Source organism: Scardinius erythrophthalmus (genome assembly GCF_964197995.2).
Source record: "Scardinius erythrophthalmus genome assembly, chromosome: 15".
Classification (NCBI taxonomy): Eukaryota; Metazoa; Chordata; class Actinopteri; order Cypriniformes; family Leuciscidae; genus Scardinius; species Scardinius erythrophthalmus.
The window spans coordinates 22,567,331-22,586,834 of NC_138235.1; the positions used below are offsets into that span (position 1 = coordinate 22,567,331).

At 38.1% G+C, this 19,504-nt stretch overlaps 1 protein-coding gene across 2 annotated transcripts in view; it reads right to left on the reverse strand.

The window, feature by feature from the left end:
• Positions 1 to 1,141: 1,141 nt before the first annotated feature.
• klhdc8b (kelch domain containing 8B) overlaps positions 1,142 to 19,504 on the reverse strand; it is a 144,436-nt gene continuing 126,073 nt past the window's right edge. For both annotated transcript variants that reach the window (XM_081386216.1, XM_081386217.1), the window contains exons 7-8: positions 12,127 to 12,228; positions 1,142 to 6,354 (exon numbers count right to left, since the gene is read on the reverse strand). In XM_081386216.1, the coding sequence (XP_081242342.1) occupies positions 6,158 to 6,354; positions 12,127 to 12,228 (299 nt within the window). In that variant the 3' untranslated portion in view covers positions 1,142 to 6,157. The remainder of the gene's footprint in view (positions 6,355 to 12,126; positions 12,229 to 19,504) is intronic.

The window sequence follows — 19,504 nt, forward strand, 5'->3', positions numbered from 1 at the left end:
GGCCTCTGACTTGGAGGTGCTGACTCTCATCCCAGCCGCTTCACACTCGGCTGCAAACCGTCTCAGTGCATGCTGAAGGTCCTGGTCTGATAGGGCCAACATGACAACATCATCCGCAAAAAGCAGAGACGAAATCGTATGGTCCCCAAACCGGACACCCTCCGGCCCCTGGCTGCGCCTAGAAATTCTGTCCATAAAAATGATGATATTACGTAGAAGTTAAACATGATGAATATTATAGTTCTAGACTAAATGTGAGCAGGCATTTACTCATCTTGCACAAAAACAGACTTGGTATTCCTCAAAATGAATAAGAACAGTGAAATGAAAGCTCAAAATAGTATACAAACCTGCAATAATTAAATGTTACATTACACAAATTTACATTATGTATTTAATCTTGCTTTATTAACCAATGTATTTGCTGCAGACCTTCGATGATCCAATACAACCATAATATGCAAAAATTACTTTAGATAAACATCACGTTATTTTTTTTTTTTTTTTTTTAATGCTGAAGTAAGAACTTTCTTGTCCTGCATCCTTTTCTTCTGCAATCCAGAATGGCAGCACAGCTGAAAGGTGTTTTTTGTTGTATGTTGATGATAATGAAAGGGAGAGAGAGAGTTTATGGATAAGACATTAATGCTTAATCTTTTGTGTGATGTACATTAAACTTCATAAAACTCATTAGTTAAGTTTTGGCCATCATTCAGACGGGGTCCGCTACAACAGGCTTGTAGTGGATAGAAGCAAGGTGACGATATAAGTTATAACCATACAGCATATATTCTCTGGCTCTGTAGGCATCATTGTCCAACTCTGGTATGAACTGAACACCACTGACATTTCAGTGCATGAGACTGTCCTGTTTGTTTGTTGCATGAGCTCTTGAAGCTCCGCCCTCTTCTTGAAAGGGTTTTTGCTCATCCTCAAAAAGTGGCAATTTTAACATGCTATAAAAAATTATCTGTGGGGACTTTTGTGCTAAAACTTCAAACACACACTCTGGGGACATCAGAGACTTATTTTACATATTGTAATAAGGGGCAAAATGCCCAGCCCTTTAAATGCAAGAATCCGTTGTATGTGAACGACACCTTAATGTCAAGGAAGAAACATTGAACCACACAGGATCACATATGTTCAAAGAGTTTATTACAGAAATCGCAGTAGAGGCACTACCTCACATATATAGGCACTGAACTACTGAACTGGACTCGCAATTGTGTGTAAACACGGTTCAACACAATTCAGATTTAAATCCAAACCATGTCAACCCATCTATTAAGTTTCAAGTGAAGTTCTCTGTGTGATATGCAGCTCAAATGTCTGCTAACATACCATGGGGGCTTTAACCGGTGTCAAGAGATTTCACTGATAATCTGTGTGCATTTTATATATTGCTTTCAAACTATTCTTCATTCTGATGACAACATTAAAGGTGCTGTAAGCACCTGGGAATACCACATTTGAAAATGTAACTATAATCTGACGGATATACACTGAAATAGGCCTAGGTGTCCTGAGAAATCACAATCACAAAAAAAAGAAAATAAAAATAAAAATCAGGGGGTGTCCTGCTCTATTTGAGCCAATTAGCCTCTGTCAATCATTTTGCACATTTGTGGCTTCGCATGGTTGAGAAGTTTCAACAGAGATTGTGTGGCTTAAAATAGCAAAATACCGGAACACTAGCAATTACAGTACAGCACCTTTAACGAAATAGTTCACCCAAAGAATTTAAATTCTGTCATAATTTACTAAGCCTTATGTCGTTTCAAATCTGTGGAACTTTCTTCTGTGGAACACGAAATGAAGATATTTTGAAAAAACAACAACTCACTTTTGAGCTTTCAAACAATTTAAGTTTTGGACCCCATTGACTTTCATTGTATAGACCAGGGGTGTCCAAACCTGTTCCTGGAGGGCCACTGTCCTACAGAGTTTAGCTCCAACCCCAATTAAACACACCTGTACCAGCTAACCAAGGTCTTCAGACTCACTAGAAACTTCCTGTTTGAGCTGGTTGGAGCAAAACTGTGCATGACATTGGCCCACTAGGAACAGGTTGGACACCCCTGGTATGACAGTTGTAAAACATTTTTTTTTTTTTTTTTTTTTTTCAAAATGCCGTCTTCTGTGTTCCACAGATTAAAGTAAGCCATCCAGGTTTAGAATGACGTGAGGGTGAAAATTTAAATTTTTGGGTGAACTATCCCACTAAGCCAGGTAAATGAGATTTGTTTCAAATATTAGCAGTTTTATATAAAGCTTCAATCAACAGCCATCAATAGCCTAGTTATGAATAAATGTTGTCCAAATTCACACAGGTTCATGCCTACAGTGCTCATACAACATCAATTCGACTGTCCCCATAGTTCTCCACAGAATAAACATGGATAACAGTTACCTGTTTTTCAAAGTGTAACAACAGAGGTTGAATCAGTGTGTGGTCGACAACAGTATGCTAGAGGGTAAAACAGCTTTCGCTGTGTGGATGAGTGCAGTGTAATCTCATGGGACATTGTGAGTTCCCCTGGGCCGACCGTGTGTCTCTGCTCATCTACCTCAGTGTGAAACAATCCTTCGTGGCAATATTTCAGATGCGGAAAAACAACCTAAAATTGTATTTTCTGCTCAGAGCTAAAACCAAGACTTATCAGTCTAGATTAGCGATTACGCAGTGAAATAATGTGGATTTTGATTGATTTTTTTATGGAGATTATGAGTCAGAAGCCGAAATGCGCTCAGAGTATCGGCACTGCATATTGAAGACTGTCAGAGGCCATCAGCTACCACTAGTACACCACTATATGACGGCACAACATCATATTGAAACAACAGACCATCTCTGCGGCTCCTCATATTACAAGTCAACATGACAACCTGTCACCTCACAAATCAACAAAACAAACCCACGAAACACTGAAGAAACTGCATTATTTTAACAACCCACCACAGAGAATAATATTCAGCACATGGAGAAAATCACCGCAAAACAACTGCTACTTAAGAGTTTAGGTGATCATACACAGCGTTTACTCCAAAGTGGTTTACATACAAATAAGGGTAAAAGGAACGAAATGCATTTGAACATGTTTGTATAGTAAAAAAAGCCCAGAGTCCAATGATTTGAATTCTCTAAAGTAATTTAAAGCACTGTGGAGAGGTCTGAACTGAAATGACACCTCAGAAATAAACGTGAGTAAAACATTTCGCACCTCTAGATATGAAAATATGAGCTCACTTCCCCCACTGAAGCCCCTCATCCACCAACGCTCAGCTCGTGGTCAAATGAATTCAGAAAACAGCATGTTTAACATCTTGAGACATTTTTTCAAGAGTAAAGATGTTACCATTTCGTAGAGGCAGCAGAAATGAGACTCGAGTGAAAGCGAAAAGTATAATGTGTCGTGTCTTGTTGCAAAATTCGTAGACAAGAAAAATAGAGGTATATTTCTCTCGGCATTATCTCGTTCCCTCAGATCATCTATTCACACATTGTCGTCTGTTGCAGTGCTGGAGGGTGTTTCAGATTTGAACCTCTGTGGCATTTAACCTCGTATAAAGCAAAGTGAAAATGAACTCGCCATCTGAGCTAGCCTGCGGCAGAGACTTTTAATGAGGCCAAACTAAGATAAAATAAAAATCTTCTGACGTTGTCACACATCTTCCAGTCCTCTGTTGTCTGTGAGTAGGACGACTGTGATGGCTTCACACAGGCAGAAATATCCATCTATCTGTCTGTTTCCACTGTGACATGATGCACAAGACTGCTGTCAGCCAGCACATCATCACAATTATTGGGAGGCGTTAATCTGAAACAAGTATGTGGATTGTATGTGTTGTTCTTTTGATCCTGATATTTCTAAGAGGGATTTGTGACATTCAGTTCTCACTATCCCATGCAACTAAAACACACGAACAGCCATTTGCACTCAAACAACGGTCAGAATGAATATGTATGAAGGTCTTACTGTGCCCTCAGGCACCATATCGCCCAAGAACAACAGGTCAACAACATCTGAGACAGAACGTGATGATAATCGGTGTGTGGGTGCACATATTTATACAAGCACACGCAGACCAGATAAATCAAACCCATACTGGCCTCTCATAGAGAAGATGCACCTGAAATCAGTGCATCAGAACCTGTCGCAAAGCATTTATTTCTGTTTGCGGCATGCTAAATGAGCTCAGTGACCCGATACCCTTGTCAAATCATCAGTGGGGGAAATACAAGACCCTCACAGGTCTACGTCAAGGGTTTTATCTCATCACATATTACAGGAAGTGAGCCATCTGTCTTCCTCCACGTCCCCTAAGAGCAATCATCTCTTGTCCTGCAAATGGGTAACTCAGAAACAGTTCACGTGAGACTTGAATTGCAACTAAATTATTTAATTAGCTCATACCCTGAAGATACACAGCTTTCAATTAAATATGAATATCACTGCATGTGAACTTGATCGGCAAACACATTTCCAGTGTATTTAGTCTCGAATAATTTAGTGTCCAAAAAAAGGAACGCTATCAGACTTTCCCCCTCTCTAAACTTCATTGGTATTAAAGGAATGTTCTGGGTTCAAAACAAGTTTACTTAGCCAAGAATATAAGTGTATCAGCTAGTACAAACAAATGTGATACATGTTTACAGTAATGCACTTACAGTGATCAGTCTGTTGGGCAGGGCATTACCCCAGGATCACCATTAAAAGACAGTTTCTACAGTGTTATCATAAAAATTGAACATTTTATATGCTAACGTAAGTCTAAAAAAGGTTTTATTGAACTTTTCAGATTCTGGCATGGCTGGTGTTCAGACATACCCATACTATATTTGTGTTTTTAGTGTTTGGATGATTTATACATGACATTCTAAAACTATGGCAGGGTTTCCACATCATTTGACAGTAAATACATTTATGTTGTTACATAAGATTTCTATTTTAAATAAATGCTGTTCTTTTGAACTTTCTATTCATCAATGAGTCCTGGAAAAATGTATCATGGTTTCCACAAAAATATATGGCAGCACAACTGTTTTCAACATTGATGATAATAAGAAGAATATTTTTTTGAGCAGCAAATCATCATATTAGAATGATTTCTGAAGGATCATGTGACACTGAAGACTAGAGTAATGATGCTGAAAATTCAGCTTTGTCACAGGAACAAATCTTTAAATAATTTACAAATAATTTAAATATATTTCTACAAATTCTACTAAAATTATATTCAAAACATTTTTTTTTCTACAGAATAATTAATATAACCACTTTAATAAAAAACATGATACAAAAATAAGAACATTATTGTAAACATCTATTTTGCTTGTTTTTACAAACTGATGGACACATGAAAGTTATTGTCTGTAATTGACAGTATGTCACAGATACTCTCAAGCTTAATCTGTTTTGAACCCGGAACATTCCTTAAATTAGCAAGATTGACCACATTCTCATCCATCTCCCGTCTCATGCTACAGTGAGGCATCAGTGATTTGCCATTATATGAGATGCTCTTTCCACTCATAACAATGCTCTATTTCACACGTTCATGGCTGTGAAGGTACAAAAACGCACACGTACAAGCATCCGCCTCCCACTTCTGAAGTCTCGTGCAGAAGATTCTGTTTGTCAATAGTACAAAAAGTGCTAAACATGCTACCTCAGACGGGTGCTGTGGCAGCGTGGTGGATATGGCCCTAAGTTCCTCTTTAGTTTAGTTTACCAGAAAATTACCCTGCTTTTATACTGAAAAATGCAGTACAGTTCAAAAGCGCCTGGAGTGTTGCGTGTGCCTGTCTGTGTAGGTCTGCACATCTATATCTCTCTCTATATATATATCAATATATGTATATGTTATTTTATATATTCTATAATTATATATTTATGTATTTTTTAGATCTCCAGTCCAAAAATCTTCTGTCCAGAGGTGTGGAGCACTGTCCAAGCCCCAGTAGATTGTCTCCACTATTCAAAGTATAAAGCTGATGCGTCCTCTGAGGGGAAAGTCTGTGAATTTGTCAGAGACACACACGTCAACTGGACGTCAGTATGTGTGTGTGTGGGTTTGCAGAGCCTTAACTCTGAAAAAGTACAGCATGTGAGGATTTGTTATAGTTGTCCAGTATTGTGTGTGCATGTGTGTGTCAGACGGTCTCTTTCAAACAGAGGGCTTCAACAGCATTGCTGGGACCCTGGGACACCCCTCCGATGAGGAACAGCATGTTTGGGGTCTGAATGGAGGCACAGGAGCAGCGAGGGCTGGGTAACGGGGCCACGGGTTCCCATCTCCTCTTCAGCTGGTTATAACTCTCCACTGACGCCAGCGGGGACGGCTGGTTACCTGACAGCACACAATACAACAGAACAAATCATCGTCACAAATCACAAACATTTAAAAACCCAAAGTTCTCAAATGTGTAACCAAGGCATAATGATTTGAATTTAACAATGGCTAACTTTGTTATAAACCATAAAATACTTTAAATGTTGCCTTTTCATTTAAAAAGGGGATTAAACCATTTACCCTGGATGTGAGGTAATCTATTTGCTAGTGCAGAGGTTTTCAGTGCTTGGGGGTCCATTCAAATTTTGAGTTTTTATTTTTTACAAAATGTATTTTTATGCCTATTAAAAACTAGTGTTGAATAAATATTATTATTATAAGATTACTATTAATAAATATTACATTTGACAATAAAAATATCTTTAAAAAAACATATTTGCAGATTGTTTGGATATATTACTATTTCATTCTGCTTTCACAAATGATCAGAAATCATAAGATTAATCTTATACATAAGATGAAATTTTTACTACTATAACATTTTTATATTACTCTATAGTAAATAGAAAAAAAGATAATGTCAACATTTACAATAATATTTCCAGATAATATTTTTTAAATAAATATTCTATATTCTATATATTTGTATAAATTTATTTCTATATTATATACAGTTTCCTCCACTAATATGGGCACCCTTGGTAAATTTGAGTAAAGGCGGCTGTGAAAATAAATCTGCATTGTTTATCCTTTTGATCTTTGAAAAAAAAAAAAAAAAATCACAAAATTCTAACCTTTCATTGAAGTAAAACAAATGGAAATTTTCATTATGAAATAAATGTTTTTCTCCAGTGCATGTTGGCTACAATTATTGGCACCTCTGGAAATTCTTAGTATATGTATTTGTATTAAATGTTTTGGGGGGGCTTTAGTCAAATAAGCCAATTATTATTTATTATTATTATTATTATTATTATATTTAAAAAGAAAAAAATTAATATTTTTTTTATAATTACATTATTATATATTATATTTATTATACAAACAAAATTAACTTTTAGCAGATATACACATTAAAATGTAGTCTTTCTCCTTTGAGAAAATGCACAAAAAATATTGATGACTCATCCTGCACTACAGGTTTTTGTCCAATCAGATGATCTCTAGAATGAGAATGCTCCTCCCCCAATACCACCAAAAATCTATTTACTTTCAAATCAGAAAGTAATGCACATATTCTCCAGCCATTCAATCAACATAACACCCTCTCCACATTAGCATACAGCATCCACAGCGCTCTCACTCACAGCACACACACATTGCGGATGCGGATGTTTCTCGCAGATGAAGCACTTGCCACCTGGTGGGTTTTGGGACCAAAACAGGTTTGAACAGGTGGCGCCATGCAGATTTCTTCAAATTATGTAACTCCTACAGATTCTGTGGCTTATGCTTCAGGAAACTTTTCCTCTGATGTTGCAAAATAAATAAATAAATAAATAAAAACAAAAGTTTCCTTGGGAAATCCTGGCACTAACACTGCAGTCGCAGTGAACGGCGAACATTTTCTCATTTTTCCTGGGTGTTTTCACTTTTTTCCCTTCGGTGCTGATACCTAAATCATCATGCGGTACCTGACACTAAGTTTCCATGGTTACTCAAATTGAAGTACAGATGATATGGACGGGCTGGTGCGGTGACTATTGTTATCATAATTTCCTGGTAGAACAAAAACACTTGGGTGAATCCGCTAGCGGTAATCAAAAATGTCACGTCGAGTTGTGCTCTGGGACTCGCGTCGAAAGCTCCTGCATGTTGCTACGCATCCTAAGGCGCTCTTATGTTCACACAAATACATATTTGTTAAGGCAGATTTTTAGAAGCTGTTTTTCGCAAAGGTTGGATTTATCTTTGCTGAATGATTTCACTTCCGAGACAATTCTCACCACCATCTATGGCAGTGGTTCCCAAAATAGGGTACGTGAGGTGACAGAGGGGGTACGCAAACAAAATGCTGAGTTTTGCCGTACATTTAATTCTACCTCACCTTAAAATAACATTAAACACTTGGCATGTTTGGTTTGATTAAAACAAACCCTGGTGTTAGAGTGGTTCATTTGACTAAGTGTGAACGCATCTGAACCCTGGTGCGCACCAAACAAGCGGACTGAGACCGCTGAAAAGATAGATCTCGGTCCGCTTCCAAGCGAACTCTGGTGTGGTTCGAATGAAATATGAACGCAACATGGACCAAAGGCATCGAAACAAACCAAACATGATATCACAAGATGTGATTTGGTTTTGTACAGGCATCAGAATCGCTTCTCCTCACAGCAGATTGTTTGTGTGAGTGTGAAGAAGGGATTATTGACGCTGTTTTGACTCCGTTACACTTTATAAGCTCTTCACAGGTTCTCGGCTGATCAAAATGGCATCATATGTAGGCTACACACCTACAACAAACACACAGCATTGCTTTGGATGTTTGTAAGTTCTGTCGCGAAATATACGTAATTAAAAGCCGACCAATCAGGTTGTGAACGTATCCCTATGACTTTAGGTACGGTATATCTTTTGGTTCTGGTTCTTGGTTTTTGTTGGTCCGGACCAAATGAACCAAGTGAACTGAATAACAAGTGTGAACACAAACCGAGCATGTATTTCTAACAGGCAAAATGCCATAAAAGGTCAAATTCAATCAAATTACCTCATCTTTTACAGTGAAAACTGACTGCATCCACACAAGAAGCATGCAAATGCAGAGTGTGCAAATCACTTAGCAAATCACACTGCTACATTACTGCCGTTCTCGACAATGTACCTTTGTAAAACTGGGGATTGAGCACTTATTAGCATGAAGAACAAATATAGACACAGACTGTGCATACGGATCAATTTAAGACTCAAACACTCTTTGATACAAAAAACATACCCTGTGTAGGTTCTTGTTTTGTTTTTAATGTTGATCATATAATATACAAGCAAGAATGCAATTTTCCCTAATTATCCACACACTTGCAAATGTGACATCGATTTTATACAACAGTTCAACAAACAAAAGGGTAAAGGTTGGAGTCGATACAGTGTTCCTTACAACCTACCAAAGATCCAGTGATCCATGGATATTGACATGCAGCCAGGAATCGTGTTTCCTGACATTTATATATGCCTGATTTTGATGTCAGGGAAATACATAAAGCAAATTTGCTTGTGAACGCTTTATATATACAATATAGGTAGGTGTAAATCCGGGTGATCCCTTATATCAATGTTATATATATATCCTCATATCGTCCAGCCCTAAAACTTGTAGTTTTTTGTCCATGTTTATTTAAAAACATCCAATTATGCAGAATATAAGATGATTTTGTCTCATTGAACTCATTGATGAGTTGTCAATACAATATATAGGGTATGATTTTACCCCAAAATTCAACATAGTGACACAAAATGATAACGCAAATCCACGTTTCGTTGCCTGGAGTCCAGTTCTTTCTATGAATTGCAGTGATCCATTTGCTTATTTTTTCAGTAGCTTTCGGCAGTCTGTAAAAATATACCTCAGGTTTCTTGTCAAATCTATTTGTACAGTCAATCTCAAAGCGCTTTCCCATTTTAGATGTGTTTTGTGTCACGTGCATACCCTCTATAATGTTGTTTGCTCTATTTTGGAATGAAATAATAGTTCCAATGAAAGCCACAGCAGAACTTAAAAAACACAGCGGTGCTTCGTGAACTAATCTGCGGCTTTGAACGAATCGGGAGAGTCAATGATTCAATGACCCATTCATAAATACAGCCACATGCTTCACTACTGAACGAATGAATGACTTAATGGCTCACTCATTGAGACTTACCGCCACCTACAGGAGGTTTTAGTTTAATATTTAAAAGTATAAATTTGTTTTTACCATCATTTTTAGATTTCTTTTTATTTAAAACATTACTTATTTTATAAAGGTATTTATAAAAAGGTATGACTGCAGTCAAGTGGAAGAGAGGGGGTACGCAGAAGGATGTTAAATGCCTCAGGGGGGTACGACTATAAAAAATCTCCACCTTTACCGAAATGAAAATATTAAATATCACTGTTAAGTATACTGTAGAGTGTAGATCTAAATCATAAAACAAAATATAAATGTTAAATCTACATATTCAACAGCAACTAACAGCAAATTAAGCTGAACAATCAATAGGAATCAAATAGATGAAATACATAATGCAAATAATGCATGTAATGCATAAAACTGTCAATCATTCACTACATAGTGAATGGGACTAGAAGGAAGAATGTGAAAAATGAGTGAGGCAAAAAAGGACAGAATCAGAATGAGAATTTTATTATTTCTGATTCTGATTTTGACAATTTTTGGCAACATGTCACGTAATCATCCAAATATGACAAACAAAACAGCTATTGAGCAAATCGATCCTAATTATCCTAATTACCTTAATACATTCACCCAGGAAATACGTTCATTCAATCATTTCATTAAACTCATACTGCTGTAACGCCTAAACTAATGATCATATATGGGTATAACAGAGTACATTTGAATGAGGCCATAGATGATTGAGGAGCAAATCATCTGAAGAGCGATTTCCCAAACATCATCTCCAATATGGACCTAATAGCAGCCATTAATTCTGGAAAGACATGAGGAGCTACAGGGAATGAAGCATCTCTTGCAGTTATATCATTATATTTGTGTGTGTGTGTGTGTGTGTGCGCATTAGTCTGACTCTGTATAGCCTGAGTGTCCAACAACGGCAGTTTAAAAGAAGAACAGAAGAAAAAGAAGATGAAAAGACTAAACCGCCAAGGAAAGAGACAAAAATAGCTCAGAAACAGCACCAGATAAGAAAACGAACAGCAAAAGCAGTGACTAAAAACGAAGGGAGGAAAAGACACACCTGCAATATGACATGAAGACATGAAGGGGGGACGTGGTAGAAAGAGGTAACAACAAGTAAGAAAGTAGTCAAATGTGAATGTTCTCACTTTCTAATACACACGCACACAATCCTCCATCGGCTCCTGTGATGCCTGAAATTCTGTCTATTTCTAGACAGAAAAAGATTAAATAAAAATGTGCCATGTATAATCTGCAATGCTCTGCCCTAAATATCATTTTTTGGGAAGATGCAGAAATGTCTCGCCCACTCTTTGAGCTGACATTTATTGAAGAAATCTCTCTTTCTCCCTCTAGTAATGTACCCACAGACAAACAGACTGGAAAGTATTAAGGCAGTATTTGAGACTGATATTCAGAGCCTCTTCACTGGAGCGTAAAGAGCCAAATGAACAAATCATTTCATTTAAAGACATGCCAGTCTAGGGAACAGGCTGTCGTTGAGCAATTTCACATTTTCATTGATGCATAATGAAGCTAAGTGTGATTCTTTGACTTTCCAATTAAAACTAAGTTCCGCTTATGAATGAAACAAACAGATAAGGGAATGTTGATCGAACTACACGCTAAAAAAAAAAAAGAAAATCAATGCAAATTACGCAGGTTACTTCCTGAGAGAAGGTCGCAGAGTTCGTAAAGTTGTTCAGATGTGGCCTGTAATTGTTGTCGATGTACTGTGAGGTAGATTCTTGTTGCTAGGTGACATTAGTGCACAGTACTTACTCATGGCTGCACATAAGGACCTGACATAATGAATCCATTTGCTTGATATGGCATTTTATTAAGAGGCCGTTTCTGCCGCAGGTTGTTCTGAAAAATGACAGTCCCTGCACAGTGTTTTGTTGATTTCTTTCCTGATTTTCTAAGCTCAGTTGATCCTATTTGCATAATCCATTCAACATTGGCAGTTACTTACCGAGTCCGCCCGCAGCGATGACCCGTCCACCGAGACAGCCGGCTACGAAGTCCGCCCGCTTCTCTCTCATGCGACAGCCCCTCGTGGCCTTCAACCACACACCTGCAACAGGTGAAAACAACCACCAGAGGTTAAAGGTCAGAGAGGAGGTCAAGATCACACAAGGGTTATTACTGTTCACTAAAACTAAAATCATGACAACATTTAATAAAATAAATTGAAATAAAATAATATATAATATATATATTTTTTTTTCAGCTAGTTGCCCAATGCAACATTTTTTATTTTAGTTTAGGTTTAAGTTGAGGTACAGAAGAAAAACCTAAATAAACTAAAACTTTAGACATAAAAAAAAAAAAAAAACTAAAATTTTTAAATTAAAACAAAAACTATAATAGTATATCAATGATACTGGATCACTGCTGCTGATATAACTACACCGTGGGGCTCTAAAATGCAACTTTCTCCATTGATAACCATCAATGTATATAAAAGTAGTTATATATATATATATATATATATATATATAATATATATATATATATTTTTTTTCTTCTTCTTTTTTTTAAATAATTATTACTTTAAAAAAATATTAACTCTTTCCCCGCCAGAATTTTTTTTTAAAAAGTTGCCAGCCACCACAAGCATTTTTGATCATTTTCACAAAATTATCATGGCCCCATGAATATTTTGTTGATGATCGCGTTATTTTACATATGCATCAGCTTACTATCGCATGTTTCTGCTTCTTCTTCGACCTGTGTTTTGATCAGGCCATTCAATACTCTTTCAGAAGATGTGTCATAGCGCCCCCTACTGTATAACAGTGAAAAGCGGGGATGGAGTCAAAATAATATTTTTTAAATTATATTATATTTATTTATTTTATTTATTGTATTACATTTAAATTATAATGGAAATTATAACCAAGTATGTTATAGTTTTCATTATTAAAACAAATATTTCATTCAATCAGCATTGTCAAAACATCATCATAGACCTTATTCACAGCAGCACCATCTTTGATTTTTAGCGGGAATGAAACTGAGGCTGTGAGGGATAGATATCCGTCTCTTCAGTAGGTTGTACTCTCATTTAATGCGTTTTTGGATTGTTCTGCTGACAAAACACAGCAAAATATCTGCTGAGACAAACTGCCGAAATATCTCCAGGTATTATACCTCCTTGGGGTCTTCACCGATCAATATAAAACTCCAGCATCCGTCCCTGATTCACTAAAATTTAGTCAGATGGGCCATGTTGCTCGTGGGCATTTGTCAGCATGTGGGGACTGGCCACAGTTGACCATTAAAACCATAACGTACCATAATGACTGCAATAAAACAAAACAAGCGGGCACTGAAAGTCAGAGTCAGAGAGAGTTCATACACACACAGTCGATCTGCCCTGAACTATACAGACGTCTTTCTTGAGGCACAGCTTTAGTGATGAACAAACAGCTGAGATGTCGTATCTCTCTCTATTTTTGATGCACTAACATGGCATGAACACGCAGTCTCCAAAAAATCTCCCTAAATGACACCATCTGCCTGGGAGCAAATGTATGCCCTCACTTATCTCAGATGCTCCCATAAACATCGTTCTTCACTCACTCTTTCTGAGGGCACTTTAAAATCTGTTCGCTCCATTTCCTTTCTTTGCTGTAACCTTCAGCCACCTGACATCTCTTTCAACTATAAGGATCAAGCTCTTCAGCATCTTTCAATTCAGCCCACACATTCTCCCTTCTGCCTGCCTCACATAAAGAAATGCAGTCTGTCTGAAAAATACTCTATAGTCCACTGTGTCCTCACCTGCACACTCTGACCTGTCCTTATTGGACTAAATATCCCTCTTGCTTAAAGTATCAGGATGATGTGCTGAGGATGAGAAGTACTCAGCTGTAACCCAACCTTGTCCTGACTCTGAAATCTGAAATCAATATCTTCCAGTATTGTTTGACTCCGAGGATTTTCCCACTTTAATAAGGGTCATAAGAAAACATATTTTCCTTGATATTCTGAGGCCAACAGAGTTGTACTTTAAAAACATTTCAATTCATTTCAATCACAATTCAAAACATCACCAGTTTGTTCTGGTCATCAGATTTGATTGGCTAATATGAGTGAATTTTAGTACTAATACACAGTCCACCAGCACTGGGACTTTACATTGTTTGTATCACTCCACAAATGTCTGTGTTTGTTCCAGAACAGAGTATATTTAGCTCTATGCTCAATTACAATAGGCCTATAGATAATGGTTATAATATGTGTGGCTTTAAAGCAATATATTGTATAAAGTGGTATAAATAAACGTGACGTGACTTGACTGGATTGTGCCCAATTGCACTACTTTCTGCGCAGCACAAATTTCTCTCTCAGCAGCATGAGCTATTCCTAACAGTAGCTACTGTATACTGCTGCGAAGGTATTTCAAACTTCTTTTTACCTCTAAGCAATGAACAGAAAAGAATTTCACTGCGAGTATATCACAAAACGAATCTCTGCTAACTCAGTTTCTCCACACGGGTATAAGGTTTGCAACTTCATTAAAACAACATTTGAGCTCCATTACCTTAGAGCCATTACTTATTTCACAGATTCTCGAACCATCATTAAGACAAAGGGCATTCTGGGTTGAGTGAGCGTCCCTAAGCGTAATCTTCAGAAAGGCACACTCCGCTCTGGAGGAAATATTACCGCCCCCGCACGGCTCACATGCCCTGTTCAGTCTGAGCATTAGTGCTGGGGAGTTTTGAGACTTATTTGCATGTTAAATAGTTACGCTAGGAGGTGGCAACAAGGGAATGTCTTTATGAGTGAATCAGTGAATCATTTATTTAGGGATTCATTCAGACACATGATTCACAACAGACTCATTTAAACAAGTGTCTGCCTATATGAGTAAGTCATTGAATCACTCAGTTAACTGTTTAGTTCAAACACACTAATTCATTCACGAACAAAACTTCCATTGCTTGTCAAAAAGATGAATATATATTTACATACCACTCCCTTTTATACGTCTTTTGTGCAGCACATTTCAAAGATGATCCCGTCAGTGAGGCACACCAACATGACAGTCACGCAGCTCTTAGATGGTAGGTTTTTCTTTGACTGTTTGCGTTTTTTATTTTTTTGCGCTTGCAATCTTCTAACATTACACTCTGACACACCGTACTCGCTTCACGCGTATTTGGCGCCACCTATGGTTGCGGGTGTATTATGGACATGTACTAGACCCTGAATATAAGACGACCTTGTTTTTTCAGATGTATTGCTAAGAAAATTCGGAACAATACAGTACTAATAAAACATTGCTTCCTGCCAGCTGTCAAAAAAAAAAAAAAAAAAGCCAAGTCAGAAAGAGCGAGAAAGACATTATTGTCTTGAATCGTCTCCTCTGATAATGAATCTCTGCATTTAAGCACCTTCTCTCTAACAAAACAGATGTGCGGAGGAACACTGAGAAAGACAGCGAAAGATCAAAGATAAAGGAATAAGCTTTCTCAGCCTGTCTGTCTCTGCCACCACACACACACACACACACACACACACACACACACACACACACACACACACACACACACACACACACACACACACACACACACACACACACACACACACACACACAAAGGCAAAGAATGTTAGTTAATGAAGTGTGGTGGCCCAGTGTGCCCGGTCAAACTGTTTTTTAGAAGAGAGAAAGCCATTCACCATCTCACTAGGTACTCATTGTAATCTCACTGTATGAAATTACATCACATTTAAAGGAGACGGAGAGAACAGTACAGAGAAGAAAAGATTTGGATGGAGGGAAGAAAAGAGAAATGGTTAAGCAGGAACAATTTCTACCTCCCGCTGTCACTTCTGAAACTACAAGATAAATTGGTTGAAATTGCCAGTGACTCCCACACTGACAGGAGTCTGAGTGTTTGTCTCTTTCTCTCAATGTGCATGAGACGCAAATGGAGCTGAATTAGGGTCAGAGTTCACAGATAACACTCTGAAACTCTACATCACATCTGATGGTTAATGTAGCCATGTGTACAGCGATGATGGCTTGTCTCCATATAAGATCTCATCTGAAGATCACATTTCATTCTCAGATTTATCTGTATTCATCTGAGTCAATTAGATGACAGGTGAAGGGAACATAACGTATTCCAGCCATAGCTGTTCAAAAGGTCAAATCTCCAAATTTCCCTCCCAGCAAAGGTCTGTACAATCATAACATACAGTTCACTATTACAGGAGCAAGTATGTTGTATAGCTATGAAAGACTCAAAAATGAATTTCAGATAATGTTTTTTGTTTTTAAAAAGTTTAAATAAATACATATTTCTATAAAAATATATATAGGAACACAAAAGAAGAATTGGAATTGTAGTGTACCAAAAATCTTGCAAATATATTTTAATAATAAAAATGAAATAAAAAGGACACTTAAGTGTATTTATTGAGAGTACACCATCATGACACACTTTTGAAAATTGATCTTTGTAATAAAGGCAAAGTTTTACTTTAAAGCACATTTAAAAATTTTTTTTTAAAAATCTTTTTTTTTATGTTTTGATCTTTTGACTGACATACTAAAGTTCATTTAAAGTCATTAAAGTATATTTTTGTTTACCATAAATGCTTGGAAGTACACTTGGCAGTACACTTTAACCATTACATATAAAGATGCACATAAGTCCTACTTAACTGTGCCAAAAAAATCACTCTTAAATTCAACTAATTGCATTTAATATACATGTAAAATATAATAAATTTTTATTTAATTGTAAATAACATGCAATTAAGTGTCCTGAAACATTATATTCAGTTCGCTCTTAAGTATATTCTTTTAAAGTACATTGTTTCCATAAGTAGGCCTACTTCTTTTTTAAGTATGCTAAAGTATGCCTCTTTTTCATCGTCACTACAGTTCGCTGGAAGTTGGAACCAAATCGGGTCTGCAGTCCACTAATTGGAGAGCACTTGCCTAGATCAACTTATGATGAAAATCTATTCTTATCTTACCATCATGTACTCTTCATTTCGAGAGCTGAAAATAAGAAAGGAGGAGTCATTCATCATAGCAAAGTCTACAAAGCACTGCACATTCCCTTTGAACTGCTGCTTTAGATCACCTGTCTGCTTGCCTGCCTGCCTGTGTGTCTGTCTGTCTGTCGACCTGTCGCTTGCTATTGAACCAGACATGCACACAGCTGCGCTTCTTTCTGTAGCTAAAGAGCAGGAGGTGTTGCATGATTGACAGTTCTGCAGGCTCAGAACAACGACCCAGCTGGAGATGAGACCACGAGTTTATTTAAAGCTTACAAATCAATAATTTCTTCTCTTTCTATTACACTCACATATGTGCACACAAGCATATACCCCTCATTCTGATCTACACTCAGAAAAAAATCAAATTTTTATGAATGTTTTCAATCTAGAGATGTCTCTCAATCTGTGTCTGTCTACATAATTTCTTAATTTATTTTAGTCATGACTTCAAGTCTCTTTCAAGTCAGTTCACTCAGCGGCCATATTTGCAACACCTGGGCAGCTCTTTATCGTGCATGCAAAGCCAACTCGTATCTACTTATCAAAATATAATAAACTGCTTGCTAACTGCATTTATAAAACATTACAAACCAGCAATACTTTTTACACAAACTGCCTCATAAATGCCTCAAATAGTGTTAAAACAGTGTTTATAAGTCTGGTTCGGGAAGTATTTTTTCCATTCATTCATCCCATAGGGATTTCATTTTAGGAATTTTGTTAAAGCATTACAAGACATGAACCAAGCCAATCACCTACGAGGTGAAATACAACACTTCAAACTTTGATTTGAAGCAAAAGCTTTTTTTTTTTTTTTTAATCGGGAAAAAAGACAAAGGTACTTAAGACTGTGTACTTAACGGTTTTGGTGAGGGAAAGAACAATATGTTACTGTCGTAACCCTGGTCCACTGAAACATCGAGTGGAGAGATCAACCTAAGGGAAGGGCATCCGTACCTGACCTCTGCAGAAGCATCCAATTGCACCAAGTATGGCTAGACAGACAGAAGCGTGCAGCCAATGCCAGGTAAGGCCCCACCCCCTTACCTAGGGGCATATAACGCCTGCAAGCGCTGCTGTTCTCCAGTAAGTATATTCGCTTCTCGTGCTGCAAGCAGGGCAAAGCTAGTAGATCTCTCCACTCGATGTTTCAGAGAACCAGGGTTACGACAGTAACCTATTGTTCTCTTTCATCATCTCGTGTTCGAGATCCACCCATGGGAGAGACATGGACAGTTTTCCAATTGCCCAATACACTCACAGTGAGGTTCTGTAAGCCAGAGAAGGACGGTCGCCCCAGGGAGGTGGTGCCTGACACATCCCATAATCATGAACCTGCAATCCTGACGCACACACATAACTGCTGTGCACATGCAGGACATGAAACATGTATGTGGCACACACACGAAAAGAACCCCAGCAACACACACACACACACACACACACACACACACACACACACACACACACATATATATGTATATATCTATACACCCAGGAAGGAATGTAAATGCATGCTGGGTGACAGGAATGTTCATGGCCTGCCGGTCCATTCGCCCGGAAGGGCTAAGAAGACCCCACCCCTATAACAGAATGTGCTAACCGAGATTCTGGTGACATCCAGCCGGTAGTAACGCACAAAGGTATGAGGAGATGCCCAACTGGCAGCAGAGCAGATGTCCTGCAGTGACACTCCCCTAAACAAAGCCCAAGAGGTGGCTAAGCCCCTCGTGGAATGAGCTCTGATGTCCATTGGGGGCTAAACTCCCTGTGATTCACATGCCAAAGCTATAGCATCCACAAGCCAATGTGAGAGGCGTTGCTTAGATATGGGACTCCCTCTGTGAGGGGGCGCCCATGAAATAAAGAGTTGGTCGCTCTTCCGGAAAGCACTGGTCCTGGCCATATATGTCTGTAAGGCACGGACAGGACACAGAGCATTCGGCCTCTGATCCTGCGTGGAGGAAAAAGGTGGAGGGTGAAAAGCGGACAGCTCTAACACCTCCGATGTGAACGCAGGGAAGCATTTCGGCATGAAAGCCGGATTAGGCTTAAGGGAAACCTTATCTCCACTAAGAGAGAATTTAGTGCACAAGGAATGAACCCAAGAGTGTATATAGCTCACCGACACGTTTAGCTGACGCCAAGGCCAAGAGCAAAGCCGCCTTGAAAGACAGCAGCTTTAGAGGCTCAAAAGGATATTGAGACAGAGCCTCCAGCACCATGGAGAGGTCCCATTCAGGAACAGTTCTCCTGATGACTGGCAAAGAGCGACGGGCACCCTTCATAAATCTGCGGATTAGAAGGTGATGCCCGACTGT